General features: G+C 34.4%; 3 protein-coding genes across 3 annotated transcripts; 2 read left to right on the forward strand and 1 right to left on the reverse strand.

Moving 5' to 3' along the window:
• The first annotated feature begins 8,031 nt into the window (after window positions 1-8,031).
• On the forward strand, window positions 8,032-11,766 carry LOC132173790 (uncharacterized). The gene is made up of 4 exons (XM_059585396.1): window positions 8,032-8,482; window positions 9,039-9,119; window positions 11,184-11,323; window positions 11,447-11,766. The coding sequence occupies exons 1-4, from the start codon at window positions 8,168-8,170 to the stop codon at window positions 11,694-11,696; spliced, it is 786 nt and encodes a 261-aa protein (XP_059441379.1). The 5' UTR covers window positions 8,032-8,167; the 3' UTR covers window positions 11,697-11,766.
• A 3,011-nt stretch (window positions 11,767-14,777) lies between these two features.
• Window positions 14,778-18,889, reverse strand: LOC132173557 (spermidine synthase 1-like). Its single transcript, XM_059585073.1, has 9 exons — window positions 18,691-18,889; window positions 18,048-18,124; window positions 17,814-17,936; window positions 17,616-17,720; window positions 17,296-17,368; window positions 17,120-17,191; window positions 16,767-16,962; window positions 15,054-15,183; window positions 14,778-14,956 (listed from the first exon to the last, which is right to left on the reverse strand). Exons 1-9 carry the CDS (start codon window positions 18,887-18,889, stop codon window positions 14,837-14,839), a joined length of 1,095 nt encoding a protein of 364 aa, XP_059441056.1. The 3' UTR covers window positions 14,778-14,836.
• A 4,050-nt stretch (window positions 18,890-22,939) lies between these two features.
• On the forward strand, window positions 22,940-26,361 carry LOC132173787 (probable cyclic nucleotide-gated ion channel 16). The gene is made up of 6 exons (XM_059585393.1): window positions 22,940-23,392; window positions 23,607-23,819; window positions 23,922-24,232; window positions 25,062-25,173; window positions 25,281-25,517; window positions 25,594-26,361. The coding sequence occupies exons 1-6, from the start codon at window positions 22,940-22,942 to the stop codon at window positions 26,359-26,361; spliced, it is 2,094 nt and encodes a 697-aa protein (XP_059441376.1).
• The last annotated feature ends 859 nt before the right edge of the window (window positions 26,362-27,220 follow it).

Here is a 27,220-nt window from a genome sequence, read left to right on the forward strand (position 1 = left end):
TTACAGATTTAACAATATATATTGCCATATAGCAAATATGTCATGGCGTCATTTAAAATTTTTAAATTACAGAACACATCTATTGTACAGAGTTAAATACGACAAAATAAATCATGAGTGGTGGTGGTTCAGTAGCCTTAACGACATGTCAAAGTAGTTGAACATATACTAGGGTGAGAATTTGACTCTCGAAATATAAATCATCAATCCTATTAATATTAACTGTCTTAGGTTTCACTCTTCCCTGACAAGATTAGATCAAACTATAACTCAGTCAAATTTGAGGAACGAGTATTATCCAACGAGGGTTTCCTAGTATCATATAGAAAGAACAAAAATAAATAAATAATCAAAATTATTCAAAAAATCAAATCACTTTTTAAACATATCCCATTTCACATTTTTTATATTACATCAAAATACTTTATTATTGAGACTATAATCAATATCTATAGTTGTCCTCTCATGGTCTTCTCTTGATGTTATTAAAATAGGAAAGCTATGAAATGGTCCCATGACTAGCAATATGTAATATCGACAATTAAAGAATGAGTACTATTGGAAATGGATATGGTTGTGGCCAAAGTAGGTGACTGTTGATTAAAGTGGAGGAGATAATAGGGTAAAAGATCAAGGTGGAGCTGCAAACCTAATCGTTAAGAAATGGGGTAATTTTTTTTTATTTTTTATTTTTTTCTCCTAATTGGTGGCCTAAATGCATAGTGGAAACCCACATTTTCTGTGCACGCGGCTGCTCGACCACGCTGTTTCACATCTGTCATCCACTTTGGATAACACACGCATTTACCCTCTTTTACCTAACTCCCCTCACCTTTTTCACTCCTCATTTACCAAACTGTCCTCCTATTTAATTATAAATTTGTGCTGTCCAAATCAGTGGTTAATATCATAAAACCATTTTTTTAAGGATTTACCTCTCTTTTTTCTTTTTCTTTTTTGACAAGCATAGATAATGGTGATTGTTTCTGTTTGCGTGTTGCCTTTGAATATTGTCAAAATATTAATAAAAAATTATATAAATTAATCATAACTCAACACATTTAATTTTATGTTGGATTCAGGGTTTACAGGTCATGTCAAAAATTAAAATCTCTAAATGTCACGTGTCATGTTTAGGTCATGTCATTTTTTTATAAAAACTAATCTAGGGGCTTATAGACACCGTCGCATTAGACCAGTGGCAGAGTCAGTTATTTTATATTAAGGGTGCCGCTAAAATTTTTTTTTGCGTCCTAAAAATTTGGTAATTCACACAATATATGCATCACAAAAAATATTTATAAAAGTTCATAAATATGTGCTGAAATTGATATATTAGAAATGTAACATGTCGACACTATATCAAAAAGATAGAAATACAAAAAAAAAAAGTTTAGAACTGTACTTTACAGTCTCTAGCTATAATCACTCCAAGAAAAACAAGATAAATTTGACCAACTACACATCATTGAGATATTACATCAAACATGTGATGTGTGTTAAGTTTGAGGGTGCCGTGGGTTTATAAAAAATTAAAAAAAATAAATAAAAATTAAAAAAAAACACATTTTTTAAAAAATCTTCACGGCACCCCCAAGGTACCACGTGGCTCCGCCACTGCATTAGACCAATCAATTGCATTAATCTTTCATGTTGAGTTCATATTGAGTTTTCAACTCACGTAAAAAATTACCAACCCTAATATCAAGTTGAGTGCTGCTAGGGTTATTATAATTTTTAATAAACCAGCGTGGTAATATACATGAAATTTATCACATTATCATTAAAATAATTAAATTTACCTATTAAATTTTGTGATTTAATTTTTTCATCCATGTGGTATCACGTGACGTGGCACTATCACATGAGTTTGAAAATAAATTGTATTAAAGTTTGTAATACTCCAAGTATTTTACTAAGCTATATAATTGGGGTGTGCATAACTTTAACTGAGGTATTAAAATTCATAAAATCTCACTCTCTCTCTCTCTCTCTCTCTCTCTCTCTCTATATATATATATATATATATAAGATGTGTTCTGAATACTTTGCCAAGTTGGCAAATTTGTCATGTGAAAAAGGAAAGTTAATGTTGTTCATAGTCTAGCTAAAGTAGTATAGTGCAAAAGTTTATGGATCTAAGTATGGATGGAAGATATTTTTAACTATACATGTGAAAATGTACTATTAGAGCAACATGTCCTCTCTTAATTTTGGCAATGAAAGATTCAATTATTCTTTTAATAGAAGATAAATTTTTTGGAAACTTCGATAGAAGTTTGAAACATGGAAAAATAAAGAGAATATTTTGGAAGAAGCAAAATATATAATTTAGGAATATCTAGAAAAATGCCAGTATTTATAGTTTTATTAATGTGTACAACATTTGTAATACTAGCATAAGAACAAAAAAAAAATTAAACAATTCACAAGAGGTAGCTCAATCGGCTGGGACCACACTTAATGAAGTGGAGGTCACTAGTTCGAATCCCCCTCCCCCCTCTTGTGCGGACATGTCAAAAAAAAAAAAATTAAACAATATACTACACAAATAATTGACCTATTCATTATAGTACCCATTAAAAAATGGGTTAATTGAGTAAATTATGGGGTCATTTCTAATGTCCCATACATTATAAACTTTTATTATCAGCATTAGGATTGAAATCTCATGTAATTCATTTACCATGATAATACCATTTCATCGATCTTAGCCAAAAAAGAAAAGAAAAGAAAAAAGAATCAATCCCCCCTTCACCTTCAATTCTTTGATCAATCACCTTTTGGAGATGCCAAAACCACCCAAAGCAACCGACTAGGGTGTCTCAAAAGCAACTAATAAGTGTGATTCGACTACCTAAAACAAGTATGAAAATGATCGTCTCCCTCATTACTGTTTTGAGAGTAATTTGTCATGCATATTTAAAACTATTTTAAGGGTGGTTCAGCTAACTACTAATAGACTTGGGGGTAGTCAAACCACAAATGTCCTATTATAGGGGTGGCTGAGCACCCTAATTGGCGTTAACTTTTTCTTGATCTTATGCATTTACACTATTAGCTCATTGTAAGCCTTTCATTGAAAATTGGACGGGCTTTAATTATAGAAGATCTCAATCCCCAGCCTTCTAATCATAGATTAATTTGTAATAATCCCATATTGGTATACCCTAATTTACAACTCCTATTCCAATGTTGTGTTAATTTTTGACATGGATTGATGGTCTATGGGTATGTATGCTTATCTTAATTATTGGATAATGGTTGCAAGAAAAACAATGGCAAGAATGTAATTGTGATGAAAAGGAGGGTCCCTCATGTGGTTGTGCAGTCGGATGTGGATAAAATCTAGAGGGAGACAAGGATCTTTAAAAGCCTTTTTTTTCTCCTTCCATTTTCCTCATCCTATAAACATTATCCTATTTTCTCCACAATCTCGTACGGACTCTTCTGCTTTCACAACATTTCGGACCAATTCCTGTCTTCAAACCCCATGCCAACTACGTTAAGACCCAAAATGGACCCCACATCGACACCTCGGCACCCACTTGCTTCTTTTTGGTTGGCTGTACCCGACCACGTCGGCATAGCACTCAAGATCTTTGTTAAACTAATACTCATTTAAAGAGAGCCAACTACTTTTAAAAAATAATAATAATAGTTGAAATGAGAAAACGATAGAGATAAGTTTAAATTCTAAGACTTTTACTTTGATGGGTATGATAAATCTATAGTAAATGTGAGAGATATTCTCTCCGGCTCACCTACGGAACATGTTTCGTGCGTTTTGTCTGCATTATCTTGAGAATAGAGTTTTTTTCAAATAGAATTGGAGGAACTTTTTATAATTCGGTCTATAAAAATGATATATGTTATTTTTTTAATAACATGTGAGATACATATGAGTTTTCAATATTATTCATTCACACTGTGTCTCTGCTATTAAAAAAACATGTGTATCTCATCTGTTCAAATGATACAGGTCATTTTTATAGACTGGATTTGAGGAAGCTCTTTTAATCCAGTTTAGAAGAAAACTTCGTCCTTATCTCGGGCTCACCTACTTATATATTACAGAGCAATGCTATAAGCAGAACTAAAGTCCTCTTAAAGTAATGTTTATCTTACAATTATTCAACAATATTGATGTGACGCTCTACATCAACTATTGAATTTTTTATTTATTTAATAGAGATTGGTCAAAAAACTAGTTGAAAATGTCATATCGACCTTATTGAATAAATGTTAGATAGAATTATACAGTATTTAACATTTATCTTTAATTGATATTCTAACGATCTCTTTGAACAGTACCCCATCTACCACAAGGACAACTCTAATTTAGAATTTTGGGATTAGTCTTTGAAACATTAACATCATCGACTAATCCAACAAAGAAAGGTCAAAGAGAAACAATGCGAAGCTTTGAAGAGATTGTATTATTGATGTTTGACTAGGAATTTTAGGAGGGGACAACATTTGTCAAGACATAGAATCATTGCCAAAGGAAACTTAAAAAGAAATCTAAATTAATTATAGTATTTTCTTTCCGTTGATCATGGATTTCATTCCTATGCCTTCTTATTTATTGAGTTCTTCAATATTCTTGTTTCCTCGCATGCGTTTATACCCTTTTTGAAACACAAAAGTGGGAGACGTTGAAAGAAGACTTGGAGAAAAAGGAGAGAATAGTAAAAGTGGAGGTTGTAATTAACATCTTCCTTTGTAATTTCTTTTTTTTTTTTTCAATATAAAAATATTAACAAACAATTCAAACACAAAACATTATTATTAAAAAAAAAAAAAAAAAACACACATTAACAAATAGCTAGAGCTAATGTGAATGAAGTAATTCAAATAGTTCATGCCATTTTCTCTTTGGATTTTGCAAGGCAATAGGGAATGACAATGATATTTTAGAAATTTCATGAAAACAAATTAGATTATTAAAAACTATATAAAGAATTTGTTTTATTAGTAGTAATATAAATACTCCATTACATGATTGCATTGTTCAAGATTGTTATTGCTACACAAATAGCAAAATATACATATAGATTTCAAGATTTGAAAAATCCCCCCTCTTTTCTTTTCATCTTACTTTCTTCCTTGGGAAACCCAAATAATAAGATTTATACAATGACTATGAGTCTAAAGTTACAAGATTAAGCAGCTAACAAGAGGCTATAATGTATCAATTGTTTTCTCACTAACTATAATTTTTACATGGCATGTCCATTTTTAAAGCTCAAGCATACTTTTATTATAAAAAAATTTTGTTCTAGATACGTATTAATTACAAACTAAAAATTTTGAGAAAACTTCACAAAATCTCGCTCAACTTCCAAAACGTAGTACCAAAATTTTAAAACTCTCAATTAAGTGTATCAAACTTTCAATTACACCATGCCATTAGATTTTTCCGTTAAATATTGTCAAAATTCCTAAAATACCATTTTCATTATAAAAAATAAAATTAAAAACTTGTAAAGATTTAGGCTTTTATTTTTAATTTTTATAAAAAACAAACAAGGGTATTTTAGGCATTTTAAAAAAATGAACAAAAAATCTTAACAGAATAGAGTAGTTGAACAAAATTGAAAATTCAATACCCTTAATTAAAAGTTTTTAAATTTTAAACATAGTGTCAAAACAAATAAAAGTTTAAAAAGAATTTTCTGAAATTCCTTCAAAAATTTTAAACATAAAAATTTAGCTTAAGTTGAGTTCCAATTAGGATTGAAAACATGTCCCATCATGGGATCCATGGGACTAATGTTAGAATCCCATGAAATAGAACCTTAATTGAATATATATATATATATATATAGTTGTTTTTATTTTTTGAAAGTTACCTAGGTTAATATAATAGAAATGGCATATAAAGAGATTTTGAAAGTGACTGGAGCCAATGTGATAGCAAAAATGAAGAGGGAATTTATTGTACCCATTAACTGGATGGAGGGTGCGTGTCAGCATGTCTGCATGTGAGGGGAGACATAACGTGCGTTTGGCGTCATCATTTTTATATCTTATCCCGTGTGTGGACACCCACTCTATTTGCCACGCAGCTTAAAAGCTTCACATCACCGACCACTCTGTACCTTTACTGGTTAGGTCATCATTTATTACAGCAAGTTTATCATTTTACCCTTTTTTTTTTTCCTTCTCTTCCTATTTTTGAAATGTAGAATATGCTTTTTAATAAATCATTTAAAATTATTAAAATACTTTTTGGATATGGACCACTTCAACAAATATTTTTTCTTCTTCTTCTTTATATTACAAACAAAAACTCACTTTTTTTTAAATCATTATCAAATAATTTCTTTCAGTATTTATCATTTTTTTAATTAAAACTTTTAGAAAATAAAATGAAAATACCACACAAAACATCTTTGAACTTCTAGTAGCTACTCCCATTTTTTTTTTTTAAGGATTTATCTAATGATTATTAGACTTTAATTACCACGTTAGTTTTATGAAATATATGTAAGATGCGTGTATGGTATGTAATACTTTTCAAATGGTAGTATTAATTATTATACTCTCGTCCTATTGTTATGCCAACTATTAGATCTGTTATTATTATTTTTTTTAAAAAAAATTAAAGATTAATGAAAATTGATATATTAGTCCAATTAAATAAAAGAGTAATATTTAATATATTTTTTTCTCAAATAAAATATTTTTAAAAAATAATATAATTGTGTGTCATTTGAGATGATTAGGTAAAAAAAAATCAAGGAAATAGCATTTTTCATCTTAAAATATATATTAATTAATTTGGGTGCCACGTTTCGTGTGGTTGGATGATGACGAAGAGCGGAGGAATGATTCCTTCCTTACATGCGAATGGAAAAAATGGAGTGGGACCCAGAGCCTTATCCAATATGGAGCATCGACTATCGAGCATCCCCGTGTTACACGGCAGGGTGTCGTAGACTCGTTGGAGTGTGATTGCGTGAGGAGAGGGAGCGTGGAGTCTCCGGTCCTTATCCGCTGAAAGAAAAACACTGGATATAGCGTAGGCCCCCCAGCCCCACCCCTAGTTGATGGAATGTTCCACTGCTCTTATCCTTTTCTTTCACGTTTCTTATCGCTTCCCAAAATTACCTAATTATCCTTTTTTAGGTACGAATATTATTGGCCCAGGCCCAATCTTTTAACCTACTCCATTCTCATACATATCTAGATTCTGGTGTGCGTGTGTGTGTGTACGCCAACATTTAAATGGCCTCCAAAACATCCAGACAAAATGTCCAGCAAACCAAAAGAAACATTAACGAATTAATACAAAGTGATCTACCTAAACCCTAAATAAATAAAAAAGAAGAGAAAAAAGTGATCTATTATAGTTGGGTGGTGGCCTAGAGTAGTGGGTTTTTGATGGTGCCGGTGGCATTGGGCTTAGCGTCGTGGGTGGTGGTGTCGCACGTAGCTTGTCGATGTCACACGGTGGCTTGTGTGCGGCGTGGCGTGTCTTGTGGGCTGCATTGAGAGGCTGAGAAAGTTAAAGAGCTACAGCGTGAATGTGAGGGGCGAGAAAAAAAAAAAACCCTAAACTAAAGATGAAACCTTATACCAAAATTATGGTGTTTTGATGAATTTGTTTTATGTGCGTATATATAAGGGTATTAACAACATTTCCATACTCCCAAACCGCTAACCACATCTGCATATGTAATTAGTGGTTTTTGCCAACTACATATCAAAAACAATTACGTGGATAGTAGTTAGTAATCGTTAATAACCGCCAGCTTGTACCGTCCTACATCTCATTATGCCTAAGGACAAAAAAGTTCAATGGGCTTCCTTCATTCTTGTACGGGAAGAGCTCTCCTCTTCTGGTCCCCTCACTCCTCATGTCTCCCAAGGCTAGAGAGAAGTAGGCAATGTTCATGAGAGAGAGAGAGAGAAAGGAGGATTCTCATCAGACTTGTTAAATTAAAAACAAATTAAAAATTCTAAAAATCAACAAACGAACAGAGCAAATATATATTTTTGTGTCACACAAATAATTTATAATCAGACCCATTAAAGCCCAAATGTTCAAAGTTGGAGCTTTTAATCCAAACCAAGGCAAACGCCAACCAACCCATCTCTAACTCAGAGACTCTGTGCTCGTGGTGTTGCGAGCTGCGCTGCTGACACTAGCTAGCGAGCCATGCCAGGCCCAGGACCGCACCTGATGTACGCCATGGGCTCGGGCCTGGCCCTCACGTCCGTCACCAACGGCCGCTTCAGTCCGCACCACACTCTCACCTACGCCGTCAACGCCTTCTTCGGCCCTGACATCGGCTCCTTCTCCGAGTGGCTTGCCGCCACCCTCGGCTTCGGCCGAACCTTTGCCTCCGATCTAGCCGATGTCATCCACCATCCCTTTTACTACGTCCTGATTCTTGGGCTCCCTCTGTGTTTTCTCTACTCTTGGGTCTCCAGGGTTTTGCTCAAAAAAGGGGTTCTCGATTCAGTGTCTGGGGTGAGTCAGTCGCTGAGCTTAAAAGTTTTATGTTTTCGTTGTTTGGTTGCTGAGAAAGCGTGGGAGTAGGAAGGAAATTGAGTTTTGAATTCTGGGTTACTGAATGCGTGGAAAATCTGAATTCAGTAGCTTGGAGCCTAGGATCATGTGTTATGGTGGTTTTAAGTTAAGGGATTTGGGTTTCAATGGTTTCATTTGATTGAATCTTTTGAATTACGTTGGAATTGCAAAGCTAGACTCCCAATTTGAATGATAGTATTGGTACAAAGCAGAAAAACAAAAAGAGTTAAATTTTTGATTGTTTATGGAGAAACAATAACTCATTAAGTTTACCAAATTAATGAATTTAGTAATAATACTAAATTTAGTTCTTTCTTTTCATCAGTGACAAAAGAGGTTTTAAGGATAGGCACAAGGTTGAAATGGTTGTTTGAGATTTAAAGAGTCATTTAGGTTTGCAATCCTAGTTGTAGGTAGTGATGTCGTATAATTAAGTTTTGTAAGGTTTGCTTCTGCTAGATGTAGTAATAAAATCTTGTTGTCTTTTATGCTGCAGGTGCCACTTACTAAGAAGCAATGCTTATTGTTGGTCTCAGCAGGTTCTTTAACGCACTTTTTCCTAGACCACTTGTTTGAGGTATGTAGGAGCTAATGCGCTATGTTTTTGGCAGTAATTATTTGTTTCGTTTTATGTATTTTTCAGTTAATTTAGTGAAAGCAATGATGGTGACTTTGTTCTGGAAGGTTAAGCTATTTGTAGTTAAAGAAGCCTCAAGGACAATGAAGCATGAAAGGCTTTAAGAGACATAATACTCTGGCACTGGCTTCTATTTGTAATGCAGTTATAGTCTGTTGTTCAACTAACTCATTGGTAAGGTTTAGGAGAAGAAAATGTGCTGGATGCATGGTGAGAAAGTGTTCTGCTCCGTAGATGTGCTGAAGCATGAAGGGCTCTTGGACATATGATACTCCGGCGGTAACTTGGATTTGTAATGCATTTATAACATGTTGTCCAACTAAGTCGTTGGTAAGGTTTAGGAGAAGAAAATGTGCTGAATGTATCGTGTGAGAGTCTGCTCTGTATATATGAAAACTGAGGATGTATTCATTATTTTGTGCTCCTAGCAATGTATAAAGGTTGTAGGATGGGAGCAGGTTGGAAGGAAATAGTTGAGAAAAAATCAGTACATGAAAAGAAGGTATTGGATAATCACTTGTTTCATGTAGAGACATTGATCATTCAACCTTTCTCATAATATAGGCAATTTATAGAAATATTTAGGGAGAAGGTGAGAGCTGTTTTCTTTGTTCTTATTGAGTTAGAACAAAAATGACATGGTTCTGGAAGTGAAATGTGCTAATTTTTGTAAGATAGACAACAGTAAGTTTGTGTGCTTATTGAAGGATATGTAAGATGGAACTTCAGTTTGCATAGATCAATTGCATAATGGAGAAAGTAAGTTTACCTTTTAGAGAATGCTCAATGACATGAATTAATGGGCATATGCAAAAAGAGTTTCCATGGATATGCTACTTGCTAGCAGTGCAATAGTGATATGAACGGGCCATATCTAGGGATCTAGGGTGAGAATCAAACATGGTGAGACAATTTAGATTAAGGTAGTTTTGATGTGAACAGGATTAATACTTCTTGTGTGGAAGGTAATTATAGTAAATTGAGGAGTAGAAATATGTTTGTAGATTAATGGAGATTAGATACCCAAGAGCAAGCTTTGCTTTTCTTGTCTTAGACCTTCCGAAGGAGATACAGGTTGAAGTAGAGTAGCCACTACACTTGCTTTTACTTGTTTGATTGACATATATGGCCATTAGGACCAGCCATGCGTGATGGCGTGGATTGAAAAGCAATTCTCCAACACATTCAGAAAAGGAGCATAAAGATGTTCATTGGATGAATGGCATGATGAAATTTGATAAGATTGCTATTAGTTGCATCTCTGAGAAGTTAGAAGCAGCCTTACTGGAGAGTAATACGGATGGTAATTCCCCTAAATTGGTTGAGTTCATTCTGCTTATGTTGAAGTTGAACTGCTGCTAGGGTAGGGGTCATGCAAGGAAACATAGGCTGAGGTAACTGGAAAGTCTTTGATGACATACGATTTAGAAAAACTACACTCTATATAGAGTCAACATGACATATAATCATGTAAACTGAATTCCATTAGCTGAGGTGAGCTGCTAGTATGCTGTGTTTGCTTGAATTGGATTTGCTTGAGTCATATTAATGAGGGGGGTTGGTGCATTTACTGAATATATAGTACAAAATGTTGCAGAAAATTTCCATCCTTTGGCCTTAAAACTCAAGAAAGCATTTATGGTAGCTTGATTTTGCTTAATGCTTAAAGCTCCCAATCCTTGCAATGTATCTATACAGAAGTCTAATATAAAAAATTGAAACTTAGACATTTTAGTCACCCTTGTCAGTGGTTTGCTGGCTAGTAAAACATGGGGCTACCCAAAGATTATGAGCACCACACAGCAATTGTTGCCACAGGAAGCAGACTCATGTTTTTTGTTCTTAAGAATTTCCTTTTCATGGCTATTAAAAGAAAGAGCCTTGTTTATCAATTTTTGTTACGTTCTTTGGATGCCACAATTTTATTTGTATTTGTAGTTAGTGGGTTATGTGTCGTTCAAATTGATGGACTCATGGACCATATACTATGTTCTAAATGTTCAGGAAAATGGGCATTCAACGATGTATAGTTGGATATTAAGCACTGGCTGGTGGGAGAGCCGAGCACCTATCAATCCAGATGCTGTTGTTGTAGTTGGCTTCTTATGCATTTGCTTAATTGGTGGCTTTATTTACATCAACAGGTGTTTTTCTTTTTCCATTTTGATTTTGTTTTGTTGGGATACTTCATCTTAAATCTTGTTTAATATTCCTGGCACGGGTGTAATTCTCGGCATAATCATATTGCTGAATTTTTTGGTGTGCAGAGTGAAGTCGTTAAAGTCCACCAGAAAACAATCATATCAATCAATGAAACTTATGCTGATCATAGCAAGCCTGTACTGCTTATGGTGTGCTAGTCAAGTATACTGGGCAAATCCTCGTCGGCCGGCTGTTGGCGAAGAGGCTGACCTTGGAGTTCTTGTCTTTTTAGCCACTTATTTTTTTCTCCCCCACTGTTTGTGTATTATGTCCATGTACCCTAAAGATCTTGAAATAGAGCAACTTCCCCCTTGACAACATTTGCAGTTGTTTCGAGCATCATTTGATGCATATGAAGAGCTTCAACTCACTCTTGATTTATTCAGGTCGTTGTCTGTCTGACAAGCTTTTGCAATCTATGTACATGCCCTGCACATTTGCAGTTGTTTGGAGCATCATTTGATGTCTGCCATTAGAACAGCATTGTCAGTGTCAGTATAAGGTCAGGTATGAAACTGGACTTTGGAATCATCAACCTTTGAATTCTTTGCAAAAGATGGCAGACAGAATGCAGTAGTATGAATCTACAAAGGATTTGAGAGAAAAAGTGTTACATAAACTCTCAACCAATAATTCTCTTTCCATTCAGTAGTGGATCTGCATTGTTGTTGAGAAAATATTACCTCCCAGTTGTACAACTTGGGGGGTCCTTTTGCTGCCACCCCATACTTCATACACTCTGATCTCGAGATAACAGAAACTAACTAACTAATCTGTTATAACCAAAATAACTCGAATCCTTCAATATCTCTAAAGATGGAGGACAGAAAGATATCATGATTTTTCTTACCATCCATAGGAAATTGAGCTGGTTTGGAAGCCAACAAACTCGAATCCTCCAATAGCTCTCAAGATGGAGGACAAAAAGATATCATGATTTTTCTTACCATCGCCTATATATTTTAATTGAAAGGGCCAAAGCATGAATGATAAAATATATTAAGATAGGAGGACTAAAATATAAATAAAAAATATATTAAATTTGCAGATTAAATTAGTATGTATAAAAAAAAAAAAAATGAAAATTAGTGTCTTTTCAATAATAAAAAATAAACAAAATAATTGTTTCTTAATATATTTTAACTTCTACGTTGTAACTTGTACGTTCCGTTGCTTCTAGAGGCTATTGCCCATGCCTAATTTTTTTAACGACAAATTTTGGTTGTAGCTCATGATAGATTTGGGTTGTTTAAGGTTTGAGTATCAATATATCAATAAGACGGTATTTCTTTGATTTTTGTATCTCTACCAATCCTCAAAATTATTAAGCATATAAGTTCAAAATACTTCAACTACTGAAATTTTAAATTAGTTTTCTACTCTCACAAAAAATAATTAATAGGATAATACACGTTTTTGACTTTATATAAGAGTGTTCACAATAGCCTTACCAAAATAGCTTTTTGGTGAGACAAACTTCTTAAAAGACACCAAATATTTTCAAATCATAGCCCCAGTTGTATGTTTGCAATGCGGTATGCGGCCCACTTTTATATAGTCATTCATGACATGAAGTACCATTTGGTAGATTTTTTATGGCTATTTGAAAAGAAAAAAAGAAAAAAAAAGGAAAAAGTTTTTCTAGTATGAAAGAAGGAAAAAGGCACATGTATATGTTATTATGAAAGTTGTGAAAGTATGAATATGTTATGATAGAGAAATAGACAGGGAAAGAACATGTGCCTATTTTCCTCTATCTATCTATCTCTCTCTCTCTCTCTCTCTCTCTCTATATATATATATAGTAGAAATTATATGGCATAACATTTTCCAGCATTGCATGTAATACATGCAATTTAGAAAAGAAAGAAAGTTTTTATGTTAGAATATTTTCAGCCCTATTATACGATGTGACTAAATGTTAAGTTGGACGACATAAATGCTTTTTGATTATGTAATTATAGTGATGTCTTCTAACATGCAAGTAAAATGTATATAATTGTGTCTTCAATGGATCGTTTAATCGGCTGTGGACCACGCTTAATGAAACGGAGGTTACTAGTTTAAATCCTTCCTCTTCCTTCCCTTGTGTGGACATGTCAAAAAAAAATATATATATATATAGTTGTAGATGAATGCATCGATGTTTATGCCTTAAAGATCTAGTGCATATATGTTGATGATTATAGTTTTCAAAAATAAAAAATTAGAGCAATTTTCGTTGCACATTTATTGTCGAGGCATACTAGTAGCATTCCAAGGTATTTTATAAATTAATTGTATAAATAATTGGAGTAGGTAGTATTAGAGCAAATCGGTTCTTCAAACCCTAGGTATATATTGAAGGACAAAAATTTCCTCCAACCCTTTTAAAATAGTGCCAAGTGATAAACATTTAAAACCCACATTAAATTCTTAAGGTCATTAAACATTTTTGTCCTATATTGAATTGTTCAAACGGGGCGGTTATAACCGCCCCGCCAACCGCTAACCGCTTTGGTAGGCGGTTATTAAAAACCATTAACCGCCTAGGGCGGTTGCGGTTAGCGGTTTTAGGGATATGGCAAGGCAGTTAATAACCGCTAACCGCCTAAATTTATATATAATAATATTAAAATATATATTAAATATTTTATAGTAATAAAATATATAATAAACCATCCAAAACCATGTTGTTTTTGGTGTTTGGGCCAAGCTTTATTCCAAAACATTAGTTGGCCAAAAAAACAGCATTTTTTTTTCTTCATATTTTTTAAAACATTTTGGCCTTAAACCCTTAAAACAAGCCCAAAAAATAGGCAAATTAAAGGCTCTAAACACTTAAAAAGCTCATATAAAAAAAAACAGTTATAAAACCGTCGGATATTGACCGTTAACCGCGTAGGCGGTTGCGGTTATTAAAAATCGAGAACTACCCAAGACAATTGCAATTAGTGGTTATAGCCAATAACCGCTAGTTATAACCGTTTGCGCACCGCTAGAATCACTCATAATACTATACAAGAGGGATATATATATACCAATAATCAATGTGGGACAATGTACAATATATAACCTAACATATAAATTAAAAAATAAATAAAATAAATAAATAAAAGAAAAGAAAAGGAAATCCATGATTCATGCTATTTGCTTAGACAAATAATGTTTACATAATCGGGCATGTGGTCAAACATGTATTGTGAAGTAGCCAACAAAAATGATTTTTCAGAAGCAAATCTAACTTTTGGCAATACAATCTGATGAGGCTTGTGGTCAACAAAAATGGATTGCGTATAGTGTGAACTTGCCTTTTTTCAAGCCAGCAAAAATGATTTTTACTACCAAATCTAACTTTTTGGCAAATACAATCAAAACACAATTATGATGTCTATGTTTGGTGAGATTATTGTCGGGTTGTGTGCAAAACATGGCAAACAAAATGGCATTCAAATTGCTTCATCTGGTTGAAACTTTCACTTGATTATGTCTTTAGTTGTAGTTGTAGTTGTACCAACTCCATTCATGGTGCTACCAACTTTGGATTCATCACCCTTCTTGGCAAAGGATGGCAAACAAAAGGCTGCTGAATGTACCTGAAAAAAAAAAAAAAAATAAGGAAGGAGGCATAGCAATGGAAATCATGGGCCAAGAGCTTGATGATGAGGGTTGTTGAAGAGGCAAAGGAATTACCTCTGAGTTGTAAAACTTCAAGGGTCCTTTTGCCACCCCATAACTCTCATTCGGGTCCGTCGGGTTGATTGGATTTTTGAAGTTTACGGGTGGGCCATCGGTGGAGCAAAGCAAGAAACCAATAACCCCACTAAAATTAACATATGATCTGTTAGCTAAAATAAATTATAAAAATCATTCTTTACTATTAAATTTGTGTGAGATCGATCTACATGAATCTACAAATTTAATGGTAAATTTACTGAAAAAAAATGTTGAAAAAATGATCTGTAAGCTAATACATCCTACAAAACCTTTTGACACTGTTCTTCTTCTTTGGTCCTTAAGTCATGAGCACATTCATTATAAGATGTTATAAATTCATGCTACAAAATCTGGTCCTTAAGTCATGAGCACATTCATTATAAGATGTTATAAATTCACGCTACAAAATCTAGACTTTCTAGTCAAAAGTGACTGACGCAATTAACCTAATTAGTAATACTACTTTTGGTAAAAAAAATTCAAAGTTGTCTCTTATTGAGTATATTTGAACTTTAACCTTAAAGTTAGGGATTTGATCAGATTGTTCTCATCTAATCATCATTAAATCCTTGAAGTTCGGCTAATCTAATCTTTATCAAGATAACACAATCCTCCTCAAATCCCTAACTTTACGGTAATTCAAATATACTTTAGCATTTCCTATAATCATCATATTTTTACTATTAATTTTTCTCAGGATAAATTCTCAGGATAAATTATATTTTGGGATATATATATAAAAGCCAAATTCCTTATCTTGTGGGATATTTGTAAGGTCTCATTTCATGTTAGAAATTATATTTTTATCTCATAACTATTTTACAATAATGACATGACAGTCTTAATCAACTTTTAGATCAACCATCATTAAAAAAAAAAAAAAGAAACAAATCTAAAAATTAGTTAAAATAAAATAATTATAAATTTTTAACATTTCTCCCAAGGAAACTAAAGTGTCCACAAACTAACATATTTAGTTATAACAATGTTAGGAATGCAATTTTATTAATTTTATATTTACATGGTTTCCATATTATCCCAAAAGAAATCTGTAAAAAAGTTGATAAAGGTCCAAACCCTTTAAGAAACACACTAATAATTACTCTGGCAAATTTAACATGGCTGGTTTGACCATTAATGTACGAATAACGATTATCACATTTTTGTTTTTCCCCGATACACTAAAAATTGACTCTGTAAATGTTTGTCGGCATGGGTTAAAAAAAAGAAGATAAATGTAATTTTAGTTCATGTAATTTGAGGTTTTGACAAATAGTATATTGAGTTACAAAAAAGTGATTAATCACTTCTTTGAATAAGCAAAAAATAGCAAATTTATCACTGTCGTTAAAAAAATTTAACAAAACCCGTTAATATGCCATATTAGCACAAATTAGGTTGGCCAGAGAGAGTGACCAAACTGCCCCTACCTATGGCCATTGAGAATGGTTCGCCACCCTTTAATTTTTTATTTTTTATTTTTGTCATTTGGGGGTGGCCAAAGCACCCCCGGTCACCTAAGCTCATTTAACACATAAGTAATAGATTCTGTCAACTTTTTTAACGACATAAATAATTTAACACATTCAGATTCTGTAAAAAAATCTAGAAGTTCAGGAAAATATGGCATATATATACATACGTACATTAACTTAAAGGGTGCATGCATGTATAGATAGATATATATACCTGGGATATGCAGGAACAATTGTCCATGCATATTCGACCGAGCCTTTGAATATTTGGCGACATTTTTGGACAAGTTGTTCGATGTCAAGGGAGTGAAACCATATGCTTTCTGCTTGGATACACAATACTCCTCCTGGACGGAGAGATTTTGTCACCAATTCAAAGAATGAGGTTTCGAAAAGCTCATGATCAGGCCCTGAATTTGTATCATGCACACACACACATATATATACATTTATAACTTTGTTAATATTCAATAATTTCAAAGCCAGAAAATTGCTGATAATTGATTAGTCAACGTGTGTGTATGTATATGTTACGTGAGAGAGAGAGAGAGAGAAAGAGAGAGAGACTTATTGGGTCGAATGCATCCACTATTATTGCATCATAATTTCCTCCCGGATTAGACTCCAAAAATAAAATTCCTGCCAAAAAGAAAAATTAATATATATATATATATGAAGAGATCGACTCATGCGGCAGCAAACATTGAGAATATTAAAAAACATTGATGGACATATATATATACCATCTCTAACATGAAGCGTCACTCGAGGGTCCTCGTATCCAACTGCAATATCTGGGAAGAATTTCTTATACACCTTAAAAACCACACCAATTAACTGTATCATTCAAAAAGTTTTTGTCCAAAACGAAAAATTAGCCTAGTTTTTTGTCTTTTTCTTTTTCCTTGGTCAAAAAGTCATATATATATATATATATATATAGTTCCCTTAAGATATTATTATAATAAATACGTGAAACTCTTTTTTTGAAAATTTAACTTCATTTTTTTTTTAAAATGTGAAAATATATTGGGGTCCAAAGAGATTACAACTTTGTACTCACATCAACCAACATCATGTCTATTTCACAAATATCAATCTGCTCAACAGAAGAGTGGCGAGAGATTTCTCGTAGGATACCTCCATCTCCTCCCCCAATAAGCAATACCTGATAAATAAATTAAGATGGAGCAAAATATTTAATTGTATAAATTAATATTTTCTTGCATATATATATAAAATAAAGAAAAAAAAAAAAAACCTTGTTTGGATTTGGAATCGAGCAAAGTGGAAGGTGGGTAATCATTTCTTGGTAAGCACATTCATCCTTCTCAGTAAGTTGTAAGGCTCCATCCAGAACAAAAACCTTACCATAGGCTGATGACTGCAATATGATATTTATTTATATATATATATATATATATTTATTCAACTAAAAACTAATTTAATTGGAAGATATATATATGTATAATAATGCATATATATATATATATACCTGAAACACCATCATATTTTGGTACTTGGATGATCCTTGAAATAATATTTTCTCTACTTTTAAAAAGTGTGCTTGCCCTACACGACATATATATTCATATAAAGTTCATCAGTGCAAGTGGAACAAAACACTTTCAAAGCAAAATTAATAGCTGGCCAACTTTTATGCTGAACTAAGAACGCATGCGCAAGATTGTGTTCCACAAATCCAAATGTGAGAAGATTTATGATGTTTTGTCTGTTGTTCTTCTTCTTTTAATAAATTTTGTGAAAAGTGCAGGATAAGATAATGACAATATGTAATGCGTTTGTCTTTATGAGGGGATTAATTAATTAAGAGGAGCCACATGTACTGCAATTTCTCATCAAATTAGCATGCACAAAAAGCACCAATAATATCCAACGTGTGACACATGTTTTAGTGTGCAAGAAACCAATAGCCATCTATCAACTTTTGCTTTGCTAATTGATCTTTCTCAACTTTAATTTTGATATTAATTAATGGAAAACTATGAATGTATAGAACTAGTGACGAGAAAGTTCTTCTGAATTCTTCAGCATATATATATATCTGAAGAAAGATATATATGCAGGCAGAAAGAATTAAATTCATTGAAAAGTTGATTGGATTAAGTGAAACTCACCTGGCCAAATTGGGCAATGCTCAGAAAACCAGCCAGGAATAGTTGGGTGTTTACAATGATCAGCAGAGCATTTGATCTCCCCTAATATTTCTGAAGAGACTTGATCTTTTTCACCATTTCTGATCACAACATCAGCTTCTTTTGGGGTTTTTGAGTAGAAATCCTTAGAGAATGCGGGAGAGACAATGCTAGCAGTCATTTCTATTGAGTTCGTTTGCGCCTTCCTTTTGGTGTTTGCCACCTCAGTGGTTTGCCTTTTTATATATATGTCGACATATAAATGAGTTCTTGAAACCTCTGATCAAGCACTCTAATTGTGTCCAAGTAGTCAAGTACTGTCATTTTATGGGCTCGCATTTGGGATTCTAGTGGACGCTTTGTCTTAAAATATGTCACTTTTGGATTCTGATTGATTACCATAATTATCATATGGATTCGAAAATCCCTTCAAAATTGAGAGACCAAGAAGAAGTTTCTGTGAAATCATAAAAAATTAATTAATTAAATTCCAAGTGCATTGAATTCCAAGTACACTAATCATGGAATGCCAACCGTACCACACAATGAAAAAACAAGCTAAGCATTGGGATTCTACAATTTTCCTGCCCTGGCAATCGGACATATATGGTCGCCTAGAGAGGCTCTCGATAGGGTCCATTTTTTGTCCGACCAAGTGCTTGAGCGACCTGAGCACACTAGCATGTTCGAACAAATGGGCCCCTATCAGAAGTATTGCGACACTACCAATTCACCTAGTTTAAAATCATCAAATGAGTTAAGATAACCACTAAGATTCATAGTAAAAATGTGTAAATAAAGATAAGGATAAGCTTGATGATCTTGAGGATAATCAATCAATCGATGGAACCCTAGTAACGAACAATCCACCTAGTACTCTTGAACGATCGATGGACGGTTACAACAAATTTATTTTAAAACGTTTATACCCTTTTGGACATGCATGAGTTTGTTTTAAGAGATGTTTCTCGACCCTTTAGGCTCATTTCGATATTTCTCGGCCTTTGGAACCTTTAGAGAGAGAGACAGGACAGAGGTGGAGAGAGAAAGTGGATCTTGAGGGTTTTCACTCAAGAAGAGATAATCATTTAGTTTAATCTCGTTCTAGTTATTATTTCGAGCATGTTTCTACTTGTTTTACCTAATTTAATCTCGTTCTAGTTAATGTTTCCAACATGTTTCTACTTGTTTTACCTACTGTATTAATCTATTGATCATAGATTTGCCTGAGGTTTAGTAGATTATGATATCTAGGTTGATTTTGATTGAGTTATTGACAAGTTGATGGTTAGATGATCTTGAATTATGTTACCATGCATGGGTTATTTGGGGTTCTTGGTAGTAACCTTGTTTCTGTTTAAATGTATGAAAGTGAATCTATATGCTTGGAAATAAATCTATGGTTTGCTTAGTTTTGGATTGAAGTTTTGTTTGGTTTAACAAGCATTGATATTTTGGATGTTATGTTCTTGATTAGGACCATGTTAAGATGCATGTTAGGACCTTAGATTGTGATTAGAATGGGTTACATTGATCTAGAATTGAGATGACAATTTCTAACCGAGAACTGAATTTTCGGTGGTGGTCTAGTCCAACGATTGGTAACGATTAATCAGCCCGATAAATGAACGATCAATTATATGGCAGAATGATTGTTATGTCCCCAATTTAAGATTTATGACGTATTAGCTTAGATTAAGTTTGATCAATGATTTTTTTTTTTTTTTGAGATGTCAAGGGTGTTGAATCTCTCAGAATGATTGTTATGTCCCCAATTTAAGATTTATGACGTATTAGCTTAGATTAAGTTTGATCAATGATTTTTTTTTTTTTTTAAGATGTCAAGGGTGTTGAATCTCTCAAAGGTTATTTGGAGGAGCCTTGCGATTCCGGTGAGTAAATTTACACAAATACACTTTATTTCAGATTATTTTATAGCATGACTATTTTATACGATAAACGTGCATATTTGCAACTCACATGAAATATCTTTTCGCACTATGTGAACTCTAATTCTTTTATGAAAAAACATGAGCAAATATAAGTGAGGATTTATAAATACATGCATATAAAAGACATTGTAAATTGCAACATATATATGACATAGCATCTCATGTATGATTAATGAAGGCTATGGCTACCATTATACGGGTTAATCTCTATGGCCAAGATATTTACTTTTATGTTTGGCCTTAATCCAATGGTTTTATAGGTGATTGTGCAACCATATTTGATTTATGGTCATAATGACGGTGTTGTTAGCTAGTTGTGTGGATCACCCGGGATTTTAAATTTGGTCGGGCCACTAACGAAGACGGTATGTGGAAGCATCGGGGCACCGATATTGTACTATAGGTCTCTCAGAACATCACCAATCCTTCCAAGCAAAGATTTTAAGGCTTAGAATACATTTTGACATGTTTCCTTAATTATCACGTATCTTATATTTATATTGCATCTATATGTTTATAACTGATGACAATATTGCATATTACTGTCTAGAAAGTTAAAATAACATTTATACTCAAACTTTGTTCACGTACAAAATAACTTGTAATCTTATGTTTTTTTATTCACTAAGTTGTGGACTTACACTTTGTCTCTTTCACCTTTAAAACATTTGTGTTCTATAGTTGTTCAATCCTTCGAGAATGGATATTGGAGACTCGGACAGGAGACCAACTTTGGACCACCTCATTAATTAAGTTGATCTTTGAGATGTTGGACCCACTCCTAAGTGGAGAGATGTAGCATGATTTTGACAGTCCACTTCATAATACTTTCTTGGATATATATATATATATATATATAGGATTACTATAGATTTTATGTTAACCATGAGTATTCGTTAGATTTGCTCGGCCTAGACTTTGGGGTATTTCTTTGAGACTTGGTCTGTAATAATTTATTTCGGAGATTTGTTGGTCTGAGACCGTAACTTGGATGTTTATCATTATCATTAGTTGCTCTAATATATTTGATGTGATGATTATTTTAATGATTTCTTTGAAGCATTAGAAAAGAGTTCATGATCCATATTGGTCTTATTTATTCCTTGAGAGAATTCGGCGGGAGGCGTACTAAGAGATAAGAAAAATATTAAGCTTATAACAAATTTTACAAAAAAAAAACTTTTACAACATGATGTGGCACAATATAATTGGATTTTTCAAAAGTTGAATTTATCTCATTTTCAATCATGTTGTGCTACATCATGTTGTAAAATTTGTTTGTAAACGTAGCATCTCTCAAGAGATAATTACTAGTTAATTATTTCTTGTGGTGTTACAAGGCGGCCTCCCCTGTCATCAGGATTCTAGTTTGGAACTATCGGAATATATCCTCTCTATTTCATTTGAACAGGATATTATCCAGTTAGTTATAGTGGAATGACATTTTTGTCTTTTAACTTTTTAAGGAAACAAAAATAATTCTGAATATTATCCAGTTCAAATGAAATGAAGAGAATCTTAATTCAAAACCATCATGATCTAGCTCAAGGCCCGATGGTTCGCACCCTTTGATTAACCTTATTAGCCCGCATAATATTCTCATCTGGTTGCTCCTTCGTGGCAAGGCAATTAAGAACTTCCCAGGCCTGAATTATTCAAATTGGGAGGTAAATTTGCTGGGCCTTGGTAAATAAAAGGCATGGCCGGTACTATTATAATCATATGTAGTGGATGAAGTATATGTGATATATATTTTTTGGGGGGCTTCAGCCCATTTAACCACTAGATGATCATGAAGGTTCACAGAATGCCTTATACATTTTAAAAGTGAATGTAAGTGTTGATTAAATAATCTTAAAAAATATAATTTTTACTACAGATTGACACGTTAATCCACGCGACATTTACTATGTCAATTACTAAACAATAAAATTTAGTTGTTAGCTTTGTCGCTGACGTAAGAGTACTATGTGGGCTACCGTATCGATCCGTAAGTTCACGTGACATTTAAATGTTAAACAATTAAATTTGATTAAAATAGTGTGAAGTTATTTTATAAAAAAAAAATTAAAAATTAAAAAAAGGAAAAGAAAAGAAGAGTATAATAAAAAATTTGAAGTTTGTTTTAAGTGTGGAAAAGACACACGACGCAAAAGTTAGTTATGTTGGCGCGCCATTCCCGTCGGATACATTAACTGTCATTTTGACAGCAAACTCCCAAAACAACTCCATCTTCCATTGGTTGCCCACAACTCTCTGTTTCTCTCTCGCCATGGAAAATGCATAGCGTCCACCACCCACTCTACACCACCTCCGCTCGTTTCCGCCGTGGCTTCCCCAAGTCCTTCTCGCTCCGCCGCAAGGTCCCAGCTTGGCGGGACCTGATCCTGGACCCGGGCTCAGAGCTCGTCACCCAATGGAACCACGTCTTCCTCGTCACCTCCCTCCTCACCTTGTTCCTTGACCCTCTCTACTTCTACCTCCCCGTCATCGGCGGTCCCGCCTGCATGCAGATCGACGTCGGCCTCGGCGTCTTCATCACCTTCCTCAGGACCGTCGCCGACCTCTTCCACCTCCTCCACATGGTCATGAAGTTTCGCACCGCCTTTGTCGCTCCCAGCTCTCGTGTCTTCGGCCGCGGCGACCTTGTCGTCAACTCGTCCGCCATCGCCTCCCGGTATCTGAGGTCGGATTTCTTGGTTGATCTCGCTGCCACGCTGCCTCTCCCCCAGGTGAATCGACCAAAGATTCAATTTTTTTATTTTTTTATTTTTTATTTTTTTACAACCACACAAATGTTTGATCTTGCTCATTAATGAATTTTTAGTCTTTTTTTTCCTAATCACTAATCTATGTTGTTTATCTTTTGGTGGGATGGTTAAACTTGTCTCGAAATTGAATCTGGGTGCTAGTAATTTTGAATTTACTCTGTTTATGCTTTGGTAGATAGTCATATGGTTCGTAATTCCAGCGGTGAAAAACCGAACAGCTGCTCATGCGAACCACACGCTTTCTCTGATTGTTCTCCTTCAGTATGTTCCTCGTTTTTTTGTTATTTTTCCTTTGCACCGGCGGATCATCAAAACCACCGGATCTATAGCCAAGACTGCTTGGGCAGGGGCAGTGTACAATCTCCTTCTCTATATTTTAGCTAGCCATGTAAGCAAAGCACTTAATTATCTTATTGCTTAGTATCCCAATATCCTGTCGAGACTTTTTATTATTAATTTATCGCTAATATTTTCCAAAATGTCAGTGCAGATTTTTGGAGCTTCATGGTATTTGTTGTCAATTCAGCGGCAGCTCAAGTGCTGGAGCATAGAGTGCATAAATGAGATGAATGCCACACACTCTCCGTCATGTGATCCTTTGTTTCTTGACTGCAACAGTTTGGACAAACCCGAAAGGCGGGCTTGGCTGAATGTAACTAAAGTGCTCACTAGCTGTGATGCTCGAAAAGATTACTCTTTCCAGTTTGGAATGTTTGCTGATGCCTTTACTAATGATGTTGCTTCTTCTATTTTCATTGAGAAGTACTTCTATTGCCTGTGGTGGGGTTTGAGGAATTTAAGGTATGGTTTGCTTGTTCCCACATGCTCAATCACTGGCTGAATCCGGTGGAGTTTTCTGTTATCTGTTAAGATATCAGATTGATTAAGTTTTAAGTTTTATCTTTCTGCATAACCTACTCTTCCCTTGTTCATATGGCCATATAGTAAAATTTTACTTGTACTGATAAGATTTTAGTAATCATTTGAGAAGGTAATTCCTGGATTATGTTATCTAGGAGCAATTTTGGTGATCAATGATTTTAATGGAAAGTGCCAAGATAGTCCTTTATGAGGATGACCAAAAATTGGTTCTGGCAGCCTAAGGGTCCTAGGATTCTCTAGGATCTCAGGTTTGTTAAGGGATGAGGGTCTATGGAACTGTCACAAAATACCTTTTTTTTCTTCTTGCAATTGCATCTGAAACTTTTCAGAATGCAGTTAATGGTCAAAATCAGGTTAATATCAGGATCACAAGCAAATAGTGGAAATAGCATTCTTAATTTAAGCTAAAGAGTCAGTTTAAAGGAAATCATAGGTTGTGTATTGACTTGCATTTCTGTAAAAGCTTGCAAAAACTCTAAAAAGACTCTACATTGTTCATAGCTTAGTTAATAATCAAACAACATGTGAATTTATACCATATATGTAGACGATTCAAAGAGGTTTGAGAATATGTTAAAAAGATGGAGATCAATTAAGCATACACACTTACAAAATCTATGTATCTCTCTGTCTCTCTTTCTGTGCATATATATAAAAATGTCTTGTCGATTGAGGTCTGACAATTATATATGAACATATTTGAAATATTACTTTTGATGGTTGTGCTAATAGTTTTCCCAATATGCAGCTCATATGGACAAACTCTAGTTACAAGCACTTTTAGCGGTGAAACATTGTTCAGCATTCTCATTAGCATATCTGGTCTTGTTCTGTTCTCACACCTCATAGGCAACATGCAGGTATTGTTTGCCTCATTCCAATATTTTATCTTCATGCGATTATGATTCTATATTTCTATTTCAGCTTTGGTAGTTTGTTTAGTGTGACAAACTGGGTTTTCTTGAAGAGTTATCTGCAATCTACAACAGCAAGACTAGAAGAATGGAGGGTCAGACGAAGAGATACAGAGGAGTGGATGAGGCACCGTCAATTACCTCCAGAATTGCAGGAGCGTGTTCGTCGGTTTGTTCAATACAAATGGCTTGCTACAAGAGGTGTAGATGAAGAATCCATTTTGCGCTCTTTGCCTCTGGACCTTCGCCGTCAAATTCAAATACATCTTTGTCTCGCCCTTGTTCGCCGCGTAAGTCAAGGTGTTATACCAGTCTACTAAATATTGTTTGATATTTTCAACTTGTGTGTTTCATCTTTATTTGCAGGTTCCTTTTTTCGCGCAAATGGATAATCAGCTCTTAGATGCCATCTGTGAACGCCTTGTGTCGTCGTTGAATACAAAAGACACATATATGGTCAGGGAGGGTGATCCAGTGAACGAGATGCTATTCATCATTAGAGGGCAGCTGGAGAGCTCCACAACCGACGGTGGAAGATCAGGATTCTTCAACTCTATTACCCTCAGAGCCGGCGATTTTTGTGGGGAAGAGTTGCTGACATGGGCTCTAATGCCCACCTCAAGCCTCAACCTTCCATCATCAACTCGAACAGTGAAGTCCATTACTGAAGTTGAGGCATTTGCTCTTCGAGCTGAAGACCTAAAGTTTGTTGCCAGCCAGTTCAAGCGCCTGCATAGCAAGAAACTCCAGCATGCTTTCAGGTACTACTCCCACCAGTGGAGAACATGGGGAGCTTGCTTTATACAAGTTGCATGGAGACGGTGCATGAAAAGAAAGAAGGAAATGGAGTTGGCAAGACAAGAGGACTTCTTTTATACACATATTTTGGAACAAGACTTTAACTATAGGGATGGATCAGGCGCAGATTATGTGGATATTAGTGGTGCTGAAAGATTGTCATCAGTTGACAATGCACATAATGCTCAGAACTTGGGAGCTACAATTTTGGCTTCAAAATTTGCTACAAACACCAGAAGAGGGGTTCAACACAAGTCTGATGCAACCAGCTTGCAGATGCCCAAGCTGTTTAAGCCAGAGGAACCTGATTTCTCATCAGACACTGAAGATAGTTGAGTTGTAAAACAACCATTTCATTCATTTTTCTTCCTTGTTTTTGGCCATAATACAAACATGTGTAACTTGGACATGTCAACAGGCAGAAAAGCAAACTAGAGGGAGAAAAGCTCTCCCCTCTCATCAAATGAGAGTTCCCCTCTCCTCCCACTTCTTTCCTCTCCTTTTCCTTCTTCTCTTTCAATTCTTTTCCAGTTTTGAAAGCTAGATCTACTGTCCTCTATCCACCGCCTCCATCGCCCCTTCTCCTGTCTTCCACGCCCACAACCCTTGGTGGTAGATCCTTAACTGTCATGCACATCCCCTCACTTTTCTACCTTCTTCTCTATCTCCTCATACTATGTGCTCCTCCTTTTCTGCCTATGAAGACTGCAATATCCAATATCTCGTGTGATAACCGGTATGAGTACAGTCGTAAGTGTTGTATTCCACATTGAGAATATATAAAGAAAAAAAATAGTTAATATATTTAAGTGGAGTAGTGGACCTAAGTCCATGAACTTAGACTTTTAGACTAGAATGGTATTCCAATATGTATTTTAATGAACTCTTTTCTCTTCAACGCCCCGTAGCTAACTGACACCCATGTTTGATGTGAAAGAGTAGTAGCTTAAGGCTTCATTTGTTTCGACGTAAAATGTTTTTTTGCCGAAAACATTTTCCTTAAAAATGATTTCTTGTAAAATATTTTTCGTTGTTTGACGGGAATGAAAAATCACAATATATATATATATATATATATATATATATATATATATATATATTCAATCATATTAAAACTTTAGATTACAAAAATGTCTCGACAAGGTGAAGTAAAATAATTTGTTCAAAAAGCCATCAAATACAACCAACGATATCA

This window comes from Corylus avellana, chromosome ca3, assembly GCF_901000735.1.
Source record: "Corylus avellana chromosome ca3, CavTom2PMs-1.0".
Lineage (NCBI taxonomy): Eukaryota > Viridiplantae > Streptophyta > Magnoliopsida > Fagales > Betulaceae > Corylus > Corylus avellana.

Coding starts and splice junctions, on each gene's coding strand:
- LOC132173790 (XM_059585396.1), top strand. CDS start 8,168: ATGCCAGGCCCAGGACCGCACCTGATGTACGCCATGGGCTCGGGCCTG. Junction 8,483..9,038: donor TTCTCGATTCAGTGTCTGGG/GTGAGTCAGTCG, acceptor TTTATGCTGCAG/GTGCCACTTACTAAGAAGCA. Junction 9,120..11,183: donor TCCTAGACCACTTGTTTGAG/GTATGTAGGAGC, acceptor CTAAATGTTCAG/GAAAATGGGCATTCAACGAT.
- LOC132173557 (XM_059585073.1), bottom strand. CDS start 18,889: ATGACTGCTAGCATTGTCTCTCCCGCATTCTCTAAGGATTTCTACTCA. Junction 17,369..17,615: donor TAGACATGATGTTGGTTGAT/GTGAGTACAAAG, acceptor GTGGTTTTTAAG/GTGTATAAGAAATTCTTCCC. Junction 16,963..17,119: donor GGATGCATTCGACCCAATAA/GTCTCTCTCTCT, acceptor ATACAAATTCAG/GGCCTGATCATGAGCTTTTC.
- LOC132173787 (XM_059585393.1), top strand. CDS start 22,940: ATGCATAGCGTCCACCACCCACTCTACACCACCTCCGCTCGTTTCCGC. Junction 24,233..25,061: donor TGGGGTTTGAGGAATTTAAG/GTATGGTTTGCT, acceptor CCCAATATGCAG/CTCATATGGACAAACTCTAG. Junction 25,518..25,593: donor GTCTCGCCCTTGTTCGCCGC/GTAAGTCAAGGT, acceptor CTTTATTTGCAG/GTTCCTTTTTTCGCGCAAAT.